General features: G+C 32.1%; 1 protein-coding gene across 3 annotated transcripts in view; it reads right to left on the bottom strand.

Moving 5' to 3' along the window:
* Positions 1–19,767, bottom strand: part of LOC106621167 (apoptosis-resistant E3 ubiquitin protein ligase 1) — a 30,574-nt gene that overhangs the window by 8,587 nt on the left and 2,220 nt on the right. Inside the window, exons 1-2 of one of the 3 annotated variants that reach the window (XM_014239907.3) lie at positions 18,171–18,189; positions 6,345–6,705 (exon numbers count right to left, since the gene is read on the bottom strand). The exons of the other annotated variants lie outside the window; for them this stretch is intronic. Coding sequence (XP_014095382.2) covers positions 6,345–6,420 — 76 coding nt within the window. The 5' untranslated portion in view covers positions 6,421–6,705; positions 18,171–18,189. Of the gene's footprint in view, positions 1–6,344; positions 6,706–18,170; positions 18,190–19,767 lie in introns of those variants that run through there. 3 annotated transcript variants of the gene reach the window in all.

Here is a 19,767-nt window from a genome sequence, read left to right as displayed (position 1 = left end):
GTTTGCTTTTATATATAGATTATTTTTTCGCTCCGAGTCCTTTTATTGATTTCCTTTGTATACAAACAAAGAAAGTAATTTTTCATACAATGACATACGGGCTTGAAAATTACAGTAAAACGAAAGTTAGAAGAAGGAAAGCATGCAAAGCAAATCACTTGTCTATATTTATTTACTTATCACAACACAATAATGTGTGGGTGGCATATAGCGCGTATCAAGTAAAAAGATACAAGGCGTAAAAAATGGTTAAGCAATGTGCACACACTTACGTTAACGCATATGTATATAAATATATGTATATTTATACTAAATATTTGTACTCTTTTCGCTTTTGTTTACCATTTTGCGTCTTTGCTTGAGTGCACAACGATAAAATTGCCATTTTGATTGCTGGGCAAATAGAAAGATTGGCAGTATGCAGATAGACACTTTTGGAAAGTATTGTACGAGCATAAGTAAAAATATTTTGGAAGAACAATGTCTTATATTTCAAAGAATATCACTATTAAAATTGGTTTTGTTGGTTTTTGTGTTGAAAGCAGAAATAGGCTTATTGCGTTTTCCATTTGAACTAGCTCCAGAATTGAACAAAGGTTTTCTTCCACCCTAGCATCCTAATATATTTTTGTTTAAATTTTTCGGAACTATTTTGTCTTCTTTTGGCTGAAAGTTGGACAGAGGTAATGTTTTGAAGTTTTAAGTTTCTCCCATTTCTGTCTTACCTAATTTATGTATATGATTACACGGTGAATGCGCCGTAATGATCCTACCCATAATTTTGAGTTGACTTCACCCTAAAAAAAGAGTAATGGATAAGAATTGTTGATATTTCAAGACCTGAGCTGTCTCCCTGAACCTAATGGAGATTGCAGCTCTAAGCGAGCCTTTTCATTGTCTCAGGAACGGTAATGGTCTTCACAAAGCTCTTCACTATAAAGGTAGTGACTTTCTTTGCATAGTTTGTCATTGAATGAGATATCAAGTTGACCAACGGATGGTTTTATTTGCCTTTTTGTCATATACTAGTAAGCTAAAGAAGGTCGGATATACATACATGGTATATCCAAGACAGGGCCAGGAAGATGGAGTTGTAGTTAATGAGTTCAAAGTTATCTCTAGTTTTATAGGGATGCTACGAAAGAATCCAACTCTTGTGCTTGCCTTACATTTAGGTTCGTTGTGAGCATATGGATTTCGGTTTTACCTTCGGACTATTCTTCTCGGTCACATTGCCAATCTGGCTTAAGTTCTCTTGCAAAATATGGTATGATCCCGTGCTCGTGATAGCGCTCAACTTGATATCTATTGGAAATTATTTGGCGGGATGTGAAGAACGATATTTGCATTTTCATTACGACTAAATATTGTAGTTTGCATTTATTATGGATTTTTAATGTAAAATATTTATAATTTTCAAAAATGTAAAATATTTATAGTTTACTGCAATGATTATTTATACCGAAAGGCGAGGAAATGCTGCACTAATTATTTAGTAACACCTCATGAGAAAATAAATTCATATGCATGTATTAAATATTTACATCTGCATACACATTTGTATGTGTATACATATATACATATGTAAAAGACAATGGAGGCCAAAAAATGCAAAGTCAGTGCTAGGGTTTATGTGAGGTAAGAAGAGCAGTGTTGCCGACTTGCAAGTGGCGCATTTGCATATTTAAAAGGCATATATCATAACATCATCGCCAAGTGCATTTACATACAACACTTTGGCATAATAAATATTTATAACTATAGTATATGCATATGTAGATATGCAGAAGTATGTGTAAACTGTTCGGCAAGAACTAATATTTCCCAGAAGAACACTTTACCGTAGACATAAAAAAAAACTGTAGAATTTAATGCTTGAAGACTTGAGAGTATTATGGAAGAACAATATATATATTTTTTTTTGTTTAAGGATTCTTAAAAGACTATTTGCAGGGTTAAAGATTAGGTTGTAGGGTTGATTCAAACTCGATGTATCCCACTTGGACAGATATTCGTCCTTTGTGTTACACAATAAATTTCTCAAAGTGATTCACCAGATCCTCATAGATCGGCGAAGCATATTGAGCTTACCACAAATTAATTAAGGCGATCAGGATATCAATCCCAGCCACTTTGTTCGTTCGGCAAAGGTGTGTCTGCCGAGATATTACAATCTTAGTCTGACAAAAGCAAATCGAAGCAAATGGGGAATTTCAATGTGTACCTGCCCGGGGCTCGCCCCTCATATTGCCAGCTTCCCTAAGTCTAATAACAGCCTTCGCTGCCAAGCACCTACCTTACAACGTTGATACTATTATCTAAAATTTTATGCTAAACTATGAAAATGGTAGGTATAATATGACTATTTTAGAGCACGAAAGATTTTATAAAGTAGACTTTCGATGCCTGGCTCATACTAGCTTGTTGAAAAGCTGAAAAACTAAAATTAAAAAATTACGAGCCTTCGTTTTTCGAACTACAAAATAGTAATCTAACATAGCCTTCTACAATGAACCTGTGGCAAAATGACCAGAAAATTATATGTTTTGTTTGTGTGTTTAAATAAAATTAAATACAATTTAAAACCTTGTTTTAATTCATTGAAATATACTCCGTTCGGTAGAACTATGTTCAGAGTCACCTCTGTTTGAAGTAGTTTATATTTCAAGGTAGACGCCTCTTTCGACATTGGTATCATGTTAAAAATATGAATGAGTTCAGATTCCACATATTCCTAATGGAGAAGTTTTGCAACCAAATCAGAGTAATATATGTAAAAAAAAATTATGGAAGAATTTCAATTGATCAGTGTGAATATATGTGCTCAAAAAGATAACACATGTATAACATAGATCTTTCTGGCAAAAATCAAATCCAAATAAAATGTGTGTCGAATTTGAGGTAAGGCTTGATTTTATATTGTAATCGTGATTATCAAAAAAATTGCAATATTTTCTAAATACAGACATACTTAATAATATATCCTTTTTAACATTGTCGTATAGCGGTATGTGTTTTTGTATTATTGCGATTATACAATATAACAAAACATTGTAATGCTCGCAAATATTTTGCCGCTTGTATATAAATATAGATAGTTTGCTCTCCAATTTTGGCATTGAATTTTAAATGACTGCATCATTGTCATCAGATGTCCCCTGAGCAACAATATAAATTTCTTGGCAATTGACAATAGAGGACAAATAATGATTTCGTTGCAAACAGACATACTCGTAATGAGTTCATATTTTTTCGATTTTTCTTTTCTTCTATTCGGATTGAATTTGCAATTGAATCGGTACTTTACAAATATAATAAAATGTGAGTCTTTAGTGATATGTGCAATTTTCAATTCTTTCATATAGGTGAAATGAGTGAAAGTTCCAGAATCTGATATCCAGAAAAATATTTAAGTTAATAAAAGACTGAGAGCGTTATTACTATTATTACCAAGGCGGATCTATACTTCGGGTATTATAACATATGGTAAATGAAATATATATTTTTTCCGATTATTGACATTGATCATAATGCACAGAATTTTTCTATAACATAACTCCAATCCATTATAGTATAAAAATCTTGAGAGAGTGAAAAAGCACCTCCATTACAACCACTTGGAATGGTTGATTTTGCAACAAAATTTCAATATTTCATCAATATTCGTGGACTCTAAGTTAGATCTTTTTTTGTCTCAGAATCAGTTTACATAATTTCTTCGCTGCTTTTGATAATATTTAATATTGTAATGATATAAAAGAGAGATTTTATATTGGCTTATTTCAATTTATAACCTATACTTTTTTTACTGCCATAGATTCTTCAGAAATCTATTTAATGTAGCTCTTAGATGCGACAATGGACCTTTCGAAATCAAACCGTCAATTTCCAACTAAAAAATCTTCCGTTACTACGACAGTCGTGTGTACATATCCGAAATGGACCCAAATTTTTATTCGGCTCCAAGGAATGTCAGCTCGGCAGCATTCCTCAAAACTATTTAAAAATGGTTGCTAATAATGCATCTTTAATAATTTTTTCACCATAAGCTTCCTTAGCGCAAGCTTATGACATGAAGTGGGTTCAGCTCAATATTATTTTAGAAATCCCTTGAAAATCCTTTGAAAGTTGAGATTAAATCCTGAAGAAGTATAACCTAGTAAAGAATGTGCTGACTTATCGCACATAAATTTAGTACACCATTATAAGGGGCGTGATAAAATGACTGCCTATTTCAACAACTAAACTTTTAAAAATTTTCGTTTGCCGTAAAAACTAGTGTTTCTATTCAATGAAACGAACTACGTACGGAAAGGCATTTCGTTTAAAAACCAAATTAAATTTATGTGGCAGCAGAAAATCGCATTCCGCGCTTTAATGACTGCCAAGCGGTAAACGCGTACCGTTAAGTCAACCAAAAACACTGACTCAAACGAATAGACAAACTAACGGCATATACCATATATATAGGTATATACCTATGTATATTTGAAATGAAAATGTGCAAAAATTTTACGACCCTGTTCAATATTGTACATGTGTACGAATTTGCATAGCCTGAGCGCCTTAATTGCTGCAAAGCATTTTTTCTTCAAAATGCAACCCTTCACTTGAAACGAAATAACGTAAAATACACACACATATATTTTTTCTTTGTATGTATGTATACTCACACACAAAAAATATTTTACGAACAGCACGAGGTGCGCTTGTGAATGGAAATCAGCAAATCTTTCATTCATACGCAGCACTTCTGTATGTATGCATATACATATATGCATGTGTACGCTAACCATTTTGGAGGCCCTAAAGTATGCAATGAATTGCATAATGCTTATGGCTTTGACCCAAATTGCATTTACACACACCCTTACACATGCGCTACCCACATACAAATATTTATGTTCCTAAGCCTACATACTTATATCTGTATTCATCTGCCTACATTGCATTGCAAGCGTGTGTGTGTAAATGTGTGGGCCTTTGCCACGTGTGCGCTTTCTGCGCTCATCAGCCGCATTGTGGGCGATTTTAAAAACTGACAGCAGCAGCAGTCAGCATATAAGCTGCTTTAGGCACAATTTCATGCCAAATTTGTACAAAAAAAAAATGAGTTGGTTGAGATTTTTCGCAAGCATTTTATTCTCATAACAATTTGCAAGAAAAAAGTTACATTTCTCATTTCATTCAGCAATGAATTCAGGCAGACAAGGTTAGCGTCTTGAACAGCTTTCTCTTGAGTGCCAACAAAGAAAAGCAGTAATAACAGAGAATATGTTTTCACTGATTTTGTTTGCTTTCTGCTGCGCGTCTTTTACTTCAGCTTAGCCTTGACAATGAGTAATAGTAAAACTTGGTTTTTTTAAAATTTGATATCGCAACAAAAATTTGATAGGTGTTTCCACTCAAGCAAGTCAATAACAATTGTTTGCTCAAAATTCTATTTTCTTACTTTTTTACCTCTAAAAGACGTGTGTATTGAAATAAAAACTAAGTTTCGAAACGAAGACCAAAAAAAGTATCGTATTAAAATTAATATGTCAATAATGGAATAGTCTGTGTAGTTTGCTTTATTTAGTTGTTATTAACTAATTTTTTAGAATATCTAATAGCAAGTACTAATAATTATACTGTTTTCCTTAATCATAGTTCCTCGCGTAAAAAAATCTCACACCTGCCAGAGAAATTTATTAAATTGGGGATTCTCTAACTGATTAAACCTTGCAGCATCGATCGTTAAATAAGTCCACACGTTTGCTAGACGAAAGCTCGAAATAAAAGTTCTTCTGATTTTCTTTAATGAGCTTTATCAGGCTATTTTCAGATTTAAGGAACCTGAGCACGCGATTTATTTTTATTCACGTATCTTCCGATTATTGTTTTTAAATTATCCTTCAAGAAAACTTGGTTTAAGAACTATCTTTACAAAAAAGCTTCCAATAGGGAGTAGTATTCGATAATGGGCTGTTGCAAATCTTACCGTCAATTTACTCAGCAATATTCCTCAATTATTCTTCCCTGCCGTTAAAAATGGTTGCTAATTGTTCGACTAAACTGTACGCTTCTCTTTAATATACTTATATATTTTTATAATCATAGAATTCTTTAGTGAAAACTTGTTATTTAAAGTGGGTTCAGTTCAATTTTATATAATTTTCAATGTCGGCATTCTTCAAAGTAAACTTTTCAGAAATTTTTTGGGTAAAAATTATATAATATTATATTTTAATAATTTTTCAAATACTCTCATTTGAGACTTATGTATGCCATTCGTATAGTTCTATGTTGCTTTCAACCGTTCATCGCCTCTCTTTGTCTCTTCTAAAAACAATATACGAACTCACCTGATGACGATGACTGCGAATGACGCATCGTTGTGGCCATTGCAATGGAATTAATTTCCGATTCCGGCGACCACATTTTGTTGTCTCTTGTATTTTGCGTTTGATTTTTTTTATTATTGCACTTTCAGTATTTTTGAACACGTGGTTTTATCGATTATTTTATTTTGCGTGTAAAGTTTTGATTGAACTTCATGTATTGCTAGGTACATATGTATGCGTGAATTAAATATTTAATTATTTGTACCATATTTTCAGTGTTTTTATGTTATAATGTTTGAATTTAGCTTTTGCTCTGTTTTATTAAATATGCATATAGCTCTGAATCACTTTTTGACAATTTTCACTTTTGAGAAAGGACGGACTATATGGTTTATTAAAATGCGTTAACAAGTAGAATATTTGGATTATAAAATATATAATAACTCAATAATATCTGAAGGAAATACATGCATACTTAAAATAAATGGTCTAGCCACTAAGTTTTTATTAACCTAATTCACCCATGCTTGAGCTCTTCTTTTTTGTCCTAACTGGAAGTTTTCCGGTTTAATTCAATAAAAGAAAGCTTATGTGTACCTCAAATATGTGTTATAATATAACGGTTTGCTACTATATATATAGTATATGTGTGATTATACCAGTTTACGTGATTTATACCAGTTGTTGTTCGATTCGCCACTCTTCACAGTTTCACAGCTGGTCGAAAATATCTGTTGTTGGTATGAAGGCACTAATAATAGACAGTAATAGTTAATATCTGAGTCGATTTCTCATACCGCAGTTTTATAAGATAATTCCAAAGAAATTAAAAATCTATGGTTATTTCATCCGATCAAATTTGACTATCCATTTAAACTGCCTGCAATCACCAAATCGTTCAATTTTTTTCTAGTTTGGTACAATTTCTTTTTCTTTGTTAAAGAAACAGTGTTTGGAAATCGTCGTGTTGGTATCAGAGAAAAGCAGAGGTTCTCAACATCTCTTAAGTATCGACTCAACATACGTACCAAAAGACCTGAATGCATCACTTACTAGAACGATTGTAGTTGACTTTATGGACAAACAAGAAGCGAAAGTCATCACTCGACCACTGTAATTGTTTAGTTATCGAAACTGAAAAAGTCGCTACGGGGAAAGCGCTATGAGTCCTTTGACCCAATACATAAAAATCGCCGGACAAACTGTTCGCATTGTAAAGAGATTATATCAAGTTAGATAAAATTTGAGAGCTTGCTTTGAAGAAATATCTTTATTTTATCGATTATTCTCCTATATCTTGACTAGTATATTCCCTGTATCTTTGTTAAGAGTTTTTATATCCAATACAGAGGTTTCATTATTTTTTTATAATAAATATCGGTCTAATTTCTACATAAGTTCGAAATTATTATAGAGCTTGATTGTTAAAAGTTCAGAAGCCAGTAAATCTTGAAATTGTAACATTTCCGACCAGGTTTTTGAGTGGTGTCAACATTGGCTCATTTTTCCTTTGAAAAAGCGCTGGCTATTTGGGGAAGAAGACCAAATGAACTTGACGGGTTGTGGCAAAAAATTCTTTAAGACAACATTTTTTTAAGTTAAAGCCAAGATCTTTGCTGTGCTTTTCAATAAACCAATAATACAAGTATATCGAAAACAGATTTTTTATTAATTTTTTTTGTAAAGTTATAAGGAAGCCAGTACATGGACTGTCATGAAAGTCAACCGCCATCATGTGCTACTTACGATAGCTGAAAACCCAAAAAGCGGTTACACATCTACTCAGCTGATATATGTAAGTATATATATTGTAGAGCTGGTGTCAATGTCACCACCATGAGCAATTAAATTAACGGGTAGCACGACACTAAAGCTCGAAGAGAAAATGTTGTAATAACAATAACAATAGCAATATAAAAGCAGTGTAAATGATACTGCTACGAAGCTGCCGCTGCTGACAAAGGCAATAATGAAATTGTTTTAGTGGCCACAGCAAAAATTCTATGTGGGAGACTGGAAAAGTTGTGCACACAAACGCGATGATGCGGGCAGCGAGAATGCAAAAACTAAGCAATTGTTGGAATGCGATAAATCTGTATGAGCCAAAGGGCATGCATGCGCGCACCAGTATATATAATTGTATGCACAGAGTTTAGTATGGCACCAACAATCAAAGAATATATTTCTACGCACATAAATACCCGAGTAAATGTGCCAAAATGTAGTTAACATCAGTGACTGTCACAAGCAGCACAGTAAACAGCAGTGTGTCACAAGCGCATTTAAAACCGAAAAATATATGTAGCATAGTACAATATAAGGACGAGACAGTCTGTGATTTTCAATGCGAGACCTCGAAGTTGCACTGCAGACTTGCTGACGCGACTGTGTTGTGGATAATTAGGAGACACATGCGAAAGCGGTGAAATGCGTGTAAATATTTTGACTAGAAAAATTATATATTTTATGAGGTTTTCAAGTGCTGGTAAATGTTTTGAGCCCGTGATGGCCATGCCTTTGGCTTCTCTTTAATCTGTTGTTTATCACTTAGTCAATAGTCAGAAGAGCAGTATACGATCGAAAAGGAGACTTAAATGATAAAATGGTTGAACGCAGTCGATAAGATCAAAAACTGTTAATGAAAATCCAGATTGAGTTAGAATGTCACCGCAATCTGTGTCAACTTATGGAAAGACAAGAGGCGATAACTTGCACCGAAAACATCACAATTTAGTTATAAAGATTTCAAATGAATTTTGAAAGATTTGAATAATAAAATGTAATTATTAATTGTCAGGTTAAATCGGCACACAAAAAATCCAACGAGGTCTAAATTATCAGTACATAAATACTGTTGAATCTCGGAACGGTAACGTTACTGGTCTAGCTGATCTTTAAAACTTTGGGCGAAATCACTTAACAAACCACTCAGAAGCTTTCACTTGATCAGTTTTTAACCGGGACATAAGATAAGTATACTAACTAAACTTGACCTTACCTAAAAATGTAATGAACTCAGCAAGACGTGAGAAATTAGATGGATTAAAATAGCGGCTCTCTGGATCTTGAGGGGTAGTTTCTCGCGTTCCTGGTTTAAGGATATTATAAACTTTGACTCGATTTTCTTTTAGTGGCTTACTTTTCTAGTTTTGGAGTAGTTATGCCTATGAATATTGAAAATATTTTTGTTATAACAGAAATAAACTGGGAGATTTAAGATAGTCTGCTCGTTACCTCTTATGTTACACATTCACTTATACATATACCATATTTATCTCTACGAAATAATTACAGTAAACAACTAGAAATTCTCGTAAAGTCATTTGGAATATAATTATATACAACAATAATCTAAAAATTGCATGATTTGTTCCAGATTTATGGAAAAATTTCAAAATTCATATATAATATTTTACGCCTGTGACGAGGTGGTGGATCGAAATATTTCACAACAGCTTCAAATTATAAGAAAAACATCCAAATTCTGTCAGTGGCTCGTATTGGCGTGCGGTTGAGGTCACACTGTCACTGCTTTAGAAAGCCGAGCTCCAAAAAATTAAATGAAATAAAAAGCACATTAAAATACAACAACTGTAGCTACTGTCATGCCTTCCACGTGCATAAGACCGCATACTGTCACGTCCAGCGCGCCGAGCAGTAGATACACTTATAACCTAATCATGAAATTATTTATTTATGTTGCTCTCATTGTAATGATGCTACCTCGGTTCAACACAACATTCCGTAAAGCGTTGGTTCGAGTCGGGTGTCGTCCTTCGCCTATACTTGTGTTTCGGACAACAATCTCTTCGTGACATAGCGTTATTTCAGCTTATGCGCCTATAAATATGCTATTGCAACTTTCTTACATATACCGAGCACCGTGTAGTCGTGCAGTCATGTCTGACAGCCTGTTCGCGTTATTCGTTAGTGAACTTGTCGTACATTTTCCTAACTGTTGGTAGCGAACGCTTATATTACATTGTTGTCATGTTGCTGCCTGTTCATCTACACCATACTACATGACATGTTCACTACCAGCTTCGCCAGCAACACACCATTTTGTGTCTATACGTGTAAATATTAAAGTATTGTCATATGAGTATGTGTATATACTACAACTGCAGCTGATATTTTATAAAGTGGCTATAATAGAATAGCTCATTATGAGCCGAGTGCAGCACAGTGGCTGTTGTCCTTTGTGGATGTTGTTGCTCTGCACAAAGATGCTGGCCATGTTGTCGGCTTCTTGATTCTTAGATTATTGTGTTGGCTTGTAACTTTTAGCCGCCAAAAATATTGAGTGACTTTTTTACAGCCAAAAAGTTGGTAGAAATGTGAGGAATACTGTAATAGGTTAAAATACATAATTCAGAGAGCTAATAAGGTCTTAACCTAGATTTGATCTTAAGCTCGAAAATTATTTTTACTGAAAAATTCTCTGATTGAAGGCAATCTTTGTCATTTAGTAACCATATCAAAATTATCTTTTTTTGACTTTTTACTGCTACAGTACAGTTGGAAAGAAAGTAAAGAACTGAGTTTCCTCCTTCTCTGAAAAAAAATCGGCTCAGTAAATCGATTTTCATGGCTTAACAACGCCCAAACCACCAATTTTCAAGCATTTATTTTGCGACCTCTAGTCGACGTTGTTTTTCCAAATGATTCAGAACTTTTGGTAGGAGTCTAACATTGCCACACTTCCTACCCAAAACATTAACCGAAATGTGTTGACTCGATCCTTAAGAAATGTTGAGTTCTTTTGTTATCTCTCTGATTCCAACATGACAATTTTCAATCACCGTTTCTTTAACTTTTTCGATGTTATTGTCATTAAGAGCAGTAGATGGGCGACTTGCATGAGGTATGTTTTCGATGACTTTATGACCTTCACTGAATGCTTTGTGTCACTAATATACTTGTGTTTGTGATAAAGTAGACTCACCCAAAACACTGCTGCAAAATTTTCAACAATTGCGTAACCGTAATTGCTTTGGAAACAAAAAATTTTAGGCAAACTTAATTTTTTTCATGTTCAAAACTGGTAGAAAACTTTTCGTGTCGTAAACAAACAGCTACACACACAGGAGTTGAAGTTCAAACTTTACACGAACATAAAAAAAAAATTGCAGCAATCTAGAAAAAAAACTTTATCGATTCGGTTTGCACGCGCAGTTTAAATGGAGCAGACCGAATCAAAAAGATCAGATGGTAGACATTCGCTTCCAACTTGACCTTCCCTTCTTCTAGTAAGCCACATTTTGAGTGTGGACAAGAGGAAATAGTCGCTGATGGCTAACTTATAGCGTAATTCCTTCAATCAGTCCTTTTGAAAGTCATGCTATGAGCAAGTGACAGACTTTTCCAGAAAAAGTTTAGGAACTCTTACTATTTATGGAATTATTTTTACTTCTAAGGTTATTTCTAGCTATATTCCTCTGCTAATGCCTCCCATTTGATTTGAGTACATAATATGTTATATCATTTACCGTTTTAACTGCTTAGTACATACTTGTACATTCCTATCTTTGAAAATTCGAGTAATATTAATTTTTTAGTTCACAAGCTATTATTACTAAGTTTTCGGAATTTTAACAAGCTATGCTTACTAATTTTCCAACACCTTGTGTGCATTGAACGAAACAATTTATAATGACTTTTTGACTTTGTCTGTACTTTGTAGTCTGCCGTCAAGTAAAAAATAGAACTTTCCTATTTATAACGGTAAAATCAATTTCAGAGCGATGAGGGTACTTCATTCGTGTTATAACAAAGCTATGTATGTCCGCAAGCTTAAGTACTGAACAGAACACACATATCAACATAAACACATTTGCTCGCAATTTCTTGGCGGTATGGTCAAACAACGGACTAACTCGCAGGTAGGCAAATTTTGATATTCGTATGTCTTTTGTAATATTTCGCTAGAAGTAAAGTAGAAGTAGTTTAGAAACGTACTTGGCAATGGATGTCCAAAATATACAAATATGTGCGCATATTTATGTACATATGTAGATATGTACAGGCAGTTACATAGTTCGCAAGGTACAATTATTGTCGCCTAAGTACTACAAATTTCCGGAAGCCACAACTAAGAAGGGCAATTTCTACTTAACCGCCTAAAATATGGTTTAATATAGTGGATAGTACAAATGTACATATTAGTAAATATATACAAGTTTGTAGTCCTATTTTATGAATATTTATATTTCTAAGAAATTGGCGCTGTTTTTCGGTAATTTCAGGCTGCTAGTGAAGTAGGTAAATGGTATTCGATTACAAGCTATTTGAACCGTAATTACACGAATTGAAAGCTTTTTTCTCTTAAGTGAGGTTAGATTGACTTAATAAATTATATATATATATAAATAAATTAAGTTACAGTGAGTAAAGTAAAGGATGAGGAGGGTAAACGCCTTAATTGGATATGGAATCTGTAGTAAACTGATACGTTCACGGATTAATTTTTTTGTCGAAGAAAATATGTCTCCTGTTCTCAGTTTGCAAATTGTTTCAAAGCGGAAGGGCCTGTCATGCGAATGCTTTCTCTTAAACTACATTTTGTTATTGTTACATTATAGAAATAGCTGTAAAGTTTTGCTGAAATACAAAACTGAGGAATAATGAAATGATAGTATTTTTTTGTGATATTCCCTTCAAACGACAAATATATTACCAATTGCAGATTTTTCTGGTCTAAAGCCACCATTTAATTTACCATAAACAAATAAATAATGCTTAATGATGCAGGCTTTATTTGTTTCTTACTACTGATACTCAAAGCAAACTTATTCTGACCGCTAATGTAGGTTTCATAAGGTTAGAGATCACAGGGCTCCCAATCGGACATTTGATTGTTTGTCATGTCAAAAATTCCATTGTATAGATTATATATGTTCTTGGCCGATGCCGACTAATATCGATTGTAGTCGATTCGCTTGGTTCATCGAAGGTATGATATGCAAGATGTTTCAACTTGACTCTCGAGATGTTTCCACCTCTCTTTTATCCAGACAACTTTGACGAGCATACACGGAACTTCGTGTTTTTTCTAACAATTTCGATGATGTAGATAACTCGATATTCTTTTAAAGGCAGTTAAGACTTTCGCCACTTGGTCATCCAAACTTCTCTCTAGGAAGCATTTTACATTCCATAAACAAAACTCTTCATCCCTATTTTCCTTCAATTAGTGATATCCTGTCGTATTTCTAAAACTCATCGAATTCTCTGCTAGAAAGAAGAAACGCTTATAGCTTTTATTGGCATCTTTCACTTGTCAAATTAATAGTAATATATGTATTGTCAACGTAAAATTTTCGTTCTGTTCTTTTCGTTAGGTAGTTGTGTATACCATATTATATTATATATGGTTCATAAATATGCAATGGCCTGTATTAATATCCTCTAAGCGTCAGACCTTTTTCAAAAGTCATGAATGAGATCTAAGGTATTTGGTTCGCGCTATCGCTCGACTCGGTGATTATTGATTTTAGCTTAATGGTTTGTTGTGGTACAGTAATAAAAGCAATCTGAAAAGCCCTCCGAATAGTTTAAGAAGCCAAGACATTGCCTGCGGTGGGGCAAGTGCTAACTCTAATCTTTTAAGAGTTCGCATTGGGCAATAATTGCACTATGTGTAATTGTTAACTGCAATTTCCCGTTATAAAACAATGAAAGAAGCTGAATGCACTTATTGTAAATATGTAGGAGCACATAGGATCGCCTATACTTTAGTACATACGACTCTATTAGGTTAACAATGAACTTTAATTGCAAGCCAGCAAATATCCAGTATCACATGTATATATGTATGTATATACCAATGCAAAAATAAGTATATACATATGTATTACATTTGCACCTGAAAATAGGTCAAGGTTCAAAAGTACCTATGCGTGTATGCGGTATGCGTCAGTTTACATATCTAAAGAATTATTTTTTCATGCAGCAACAGTTCCGGAAATTACAGCAAAAAGCAAAACTTTCTTCACCAACTGCACAGCAAGCGATAAAAATCACAGTATTTGCAAGAATAATGAGAATTAAGTGGCAATATGCTGTCTACGTGCAGCTAACATGCCACTAATGGTAATGCATTGGTTATTAGCAATTGGAAGTTTTCTTTTTTCATAGTATGCGCGCCTTAAAATGTTGCAAAACAAATGTATTCAAGGATTAAAAATTATGAATGTTCAAAAAAAGTTCCAACTGTGTTTTTGAATAAAAAATTATTAAACAAAAATTTTATGTGTACAGCTGATAGATACATATGTGTATGTGTATATTATATTATTTTTTTAATTGCTTGAATATACATTGCGGTAATAGACGATTCTTTCTATTATTGTTTGCTACCAAGGGTTACCAAGTATGTCGTTAATGCTTATTTGGTTAGGCTGGTAAAAGTTGTAGTTGTGTAGAGTTTAGCAAAATTTATTAAATAAATACTATTATTTTGGTATAGTGTTGTCACCAAAAACTAAAGTATTCGAAATGTGGGGGCTTCAGTGAGGTTTTTTTAAATATGGTTGCCATGTGGCACATCAAATACTAATTCCGCAAATATTGACTTTCTTGTACTCCATTTTTTTTAATATTGATTTTTATAATTCTTTTTAGTTTCAAACAAGTTTTTAAAAATATTATACGAGTATGTAGATATAAATAAAATACTGTGCTCTATAAAAATAATTTATAACTTTTAAAATTTTGAACAGTGTTGCCACCGGAATATTCAAGTATACGAAATTATTTTTAAATTATATTATTATTATAATTTTTTATAATTATTAAGAGTAATTTTATAAATAAGGTCAAATGTCCAACTTAAATACCGTTTAATTTTGTGGAATGATTATTGCCTTTAAAATATTTTATTTATTTATATTTTCTCCGAACTTGGCTCATAATTTTTTCTTCAATTCCCTTAGGTATCATCTTCATTTAACTATTAAATTTTTAAAATATTAAAAAAATCGTTTTCTTATGTACATTACCATTTACAAACAGTCTGTATATATGTACATACGTTAAGGTGGGTAAAAAAAACAATTTTTTTTTTGCTTGGTACTCTGTAAACTAGGTGATTAGACTCCTCTAAGAAAGTCTCTCCAAGTATATAACTCTTAATTGTAATGGGTAATCCTTTATTCACAGTTTACTATGTTTTCCTTATTATCAGATAGAAAAATTCAAATCTCGCTTCTAACCAGTTAAAAAAATATCTCGTTTCGTAGGTTTTGTAGGAATTTGAATCTCTACACAATGGTCTCTTGCGGTTTTTTTAAGATATTTTTTTTCTTATGAATTTTTAAATTCAATGAAAAAAAAATATTATTATAAATCCCATTTACTGCTACACAAAAATTACCTCTTTTTTGACCCACCCTAATATACGTATGTACATACCATATATACTTTTGTACATTCGCATGTCTGAAATACATATGTACATGTTATGTCAATAGCACGTCCCGAAAATCTGGGTTGAACCACTGCAAGAGCTGTGTCCTAGTACCCATCGAAATGAGGTCAACTTTTTAAGGTCATTTGATGCTACAGCAAAAGTCAGGAAAGAAGGAAATGGCTAATAAAAATTGTAATGTCTATAAAAATTAATTGCCACTATTGAAGTTTAGCGCTTTTAATCGCTAAAATCTTGTTTGAGCTTTCACACAAATTATTGTAAAACATTGAAAAACACATATACCATATCCAAAGCATAATAGCTACAGCTATTATCTTGTGGTTGACGCCTAAAAGCATGCGCACCAATATAACGCCAGTAACTGTAATTTTCCAAAATAGGTATGTTGTGCGATACTCCTTTGTTAATATTCAATTCATAACAAAAAAAGCATAGTCACTGATGCGTAAATGCCGTTACATATTTTGTATGTATTTGTGGCGCGTGCCTACAAGTATGCTACGGTTTTGATGTTTTTTTATTGTTTTAACAAATCCACGCATTCTAAGCCCCCATATGAACCAACGCTGTGCGCCAAGTTGTCGCACTCACTCACGTCGTAGGGCGAATGGATAAATGCGTGAGCAGCGATATGGAAAATTAATTTTTAAAAGGATCAATTGTGAAAAGTGAGTGTAGTGAACTACTTATATCAGCATTTCAAGCGTCGATTGGTAGCACGCATCATTTGCCAGGCGCACAAGCACACACACGCACACATGTGTATGCGAACAATGGCGCACACAATTATTATATATATATTATATATATAGGTGTTTATATATGTGCGTATATATATTTATGTTTGAGTGCTTGCATGTCAGCGAAATGGTTACTTATACGCATGGAAGCCTGCACACGTGTTCATAACTCATTATTTGCCACAAAAGCGAATGTTTTTTGTTTTTTAATTCAATTGCTTGAAAATTATATAACTTTGTATATACATTTATTGAAATAAATTACTTAAAAAATATTGAAATATGGAAAACGTATACCATAAAATAAAAAAATATTATATTTTTACTTTGTATATTTTTATTTTATATATTTTTATTTTACATATTACTATTTATTTTGAATATTAATGTTAGATAGTGCATAGTAAAAATATTAAAAAATATGAATAAAAAATATTTAAAAAAATACAAAAATCAAAAACAAATTTATATATAAAATATTATTATTATTATAAAATAAAAACTAATATATATAAAAAATTTTAATATTAATGCCAAAAATTTAAAAAATTATTAAATTAAATTAAAAGTAAAATAAAAAAATAAAAAATGTAAAATTAAATATTATAATATAACATATATATTTATATAACTAAATTATTTATGTTTACTTTAACTTTACGCTTAATCTAAATGTTTTTGTGTCAGTAATTTTAATATAATAGTTATTAATATACCAATATTTTAATACAAAAAAAAGTATAAACAAAGATCCAAAATTTTTAAAACGAGCGTAAACTAAGTTAGAAAAATTTAATAAATTAAAAACTAAAAAAAAAACATTAAAATAAACTAAATATTACAAAAATAATAAATTTTAAATTCATTATTAAAAATATTATTGTGAAAAAACTAAAAAATTATACAATGTAATCGAAAATAATATAAATATAAAAATAATATAACTAAATATTATTATATTAATATATGTATATTTATTTTTGTTAATTTTTATTAAAAAAAAAAAACTAAATAAAAAAATAACTAAGATTTAAAATTGATTTAAACCAAATTAGTAAAAGCAAATATATTTCCTCATTAAAAATAATAATAATTACGAATAATTCTGCGAAATTTATAACACTACCGTCCATTAACGGCTCAAAATGTACTAGTTTGAAATCTTTTCCAAATTGTCTATTTAGAAGAATATATTTTATATATATTTCATGTTTTATAAACTTTGGCACCCACCGGTGCAAATTTTCACTGGTCATAATAAATTCATTATAGGCCCACCAGACAAATGTCAAGTCTCAAGGAAAGCAATAAATATAACAAAAACCCTTTGGCAGCGTGTATTTATATAAATGTACATAGTACTATTTATATGTATATAGTACATACATAATATATTATATATATATACCCATAAATAGGTTAAATTAAGCACACACTTGGTTTCGCAGCACTGTTTTGTGAAAATAAACAAAGTTTCGTTACATTTATTTTAGAACAACAACAATTGCAGCATTAACGAAAATAGTCATATTATTATTTTGTATTAAATTTCCTTTAAATATTTTCGTAAAAAACAATATTAACGCAAATTTATGCATTTAACACAATTGAGCAATATATGTATATGCATGCATTTACAAGTGTATATGTACAACAAAATAACACAAGTCAACGTACAAACACACAAGGTATCGAAGCAACGGCGGAATGAACAACGCGCCACGAAAGAAAAATTACAACTGAGCTCAAAAGGACTTTGGCCATTGATTTTATATGCGCTCAGCAGCAAGAGTTACACTAAGGATAACAACGCTTATGGAGAGAGTTAGAGAGCACAGGCAAGCCAATATATGAGCGCCAAATGTCAAAAGTGTGCTTTTTTTGGAGTTAAGTATTTTGTTTATACAAATAGGAATGAATTTAAAAATACTTATACTATTTGACGCTCGCTGACTTCAATAAAGGAATGGTCTGCTATACTATATAGAAGCAATAGCGTAGCGTAGATAATCATTCAATGCTATATCTAAGTGACCTAATAATAGAAAGGTCTAAATATAATGGAATTTTATACGGTATATAATTTTTTAAACTTATTTAATATTTAGTTCGTGAATTTTGCATATGCATAATCATATGGTTCCATGTACAACTACCTTACGAATACCCTCACTAGCTCCAAATTATTGTATATTATGAGGTATATGTGCTACTTGTTCGCCCGCCTTCCATACCGAATAAAAACCTTTCCCTCCTTCCGGTTGTCTTTATACTGTATTTAAGTCAATATACGGATTTCTAAATAAAATTAGAAGATAAAACACCAAAAAAAAATTCGTAAAAAAAATCTTTGAAATGATCGAACATTATACATGTGTCTCAAATAACAACTATAATGCGTCCTTCCCGATAATTCCTTTCAATCCTAAAACCCGAAATGAGTTCGAATGATCAAATATTTCCACCTAATAATTAAAAATCTTTGCGGAGTTCACAGATTCTAAAAATGTTTGCACACCACTTGAACATTTTTATGACCTCTTGCTTATCTGAGAGTGTTAGAAATTCTTTTACTTTAGTATAATATATCCATCACAAATAAATAAGTTTGCATACAAGATATTGATATTTATTGGTAGGTTTGTACGACAGCTACATGCTTTGTTACTATAACGACAGTTCTGATAAATGGGCAGCTTAATAGAGTGAAAATAACGTTTGAAAATTTTTAGATCGATATCTTAAAAACCGCAGGACTTGTTCGCGTATATATAGACGGACAAGACGAAATCGACTGAGCTTGTCACGCTGATCTTCCAACGTTTTCTAATTATTTTCTTAACAGTATGTATGCCATCTTTCTATAATCTGAATTTCTCACTGGGTCATCATCGAAATTTTACGAACATAAAAAGCTTTTTATTGCATTGCCTTAAGCCAGCCACTCAAATAAGGCGGGCTGATGTTAAAGCTCATTAAATTTGCATTTTCATCAGCCATTAGTTGATTAATTGTGGAAGTTTGAGATTTTCGCTGCTCTTCTTATATACGCGTAATTAAAGAAGAGTCGCTTCGCGGGTAAATGGATACCAAAGACGCTGCTAATAATGCTGTGCGACTGGTACTTATTTAATTTATGCAATATGAGAGTTTGTTTGTGCATATTAAAGAAACACAATTGAAAACAGAGTTCATTAAAGGAAAAAAGATAAGAAAAAATAAATAAAAAGCATGGCGGTGTGTATCGAGAATAATAATGAAGTGCTGTGGTATT

This window comes from Bactrocera oleae, chromosome 3 (genome assembly GCF_042242935.1).
Source record: "Bactrocera oleae isolate idBacOlea1 chromosome 3, idBacOlea1, whole genome shotgun sequence".
In the NCBI taxonomy this organism is placed as follows: domain Eukaryota; kingdom Metazoa; phylum Arthropoda; class Insecta; order Diptera; family Tephritidae; genus Bactrocera; species Bactrocera oleae.
Note: the sequence above shows the minus strand (reverse complement) of the source record. Positions and strands in the feature narration are given on the sequence as shown.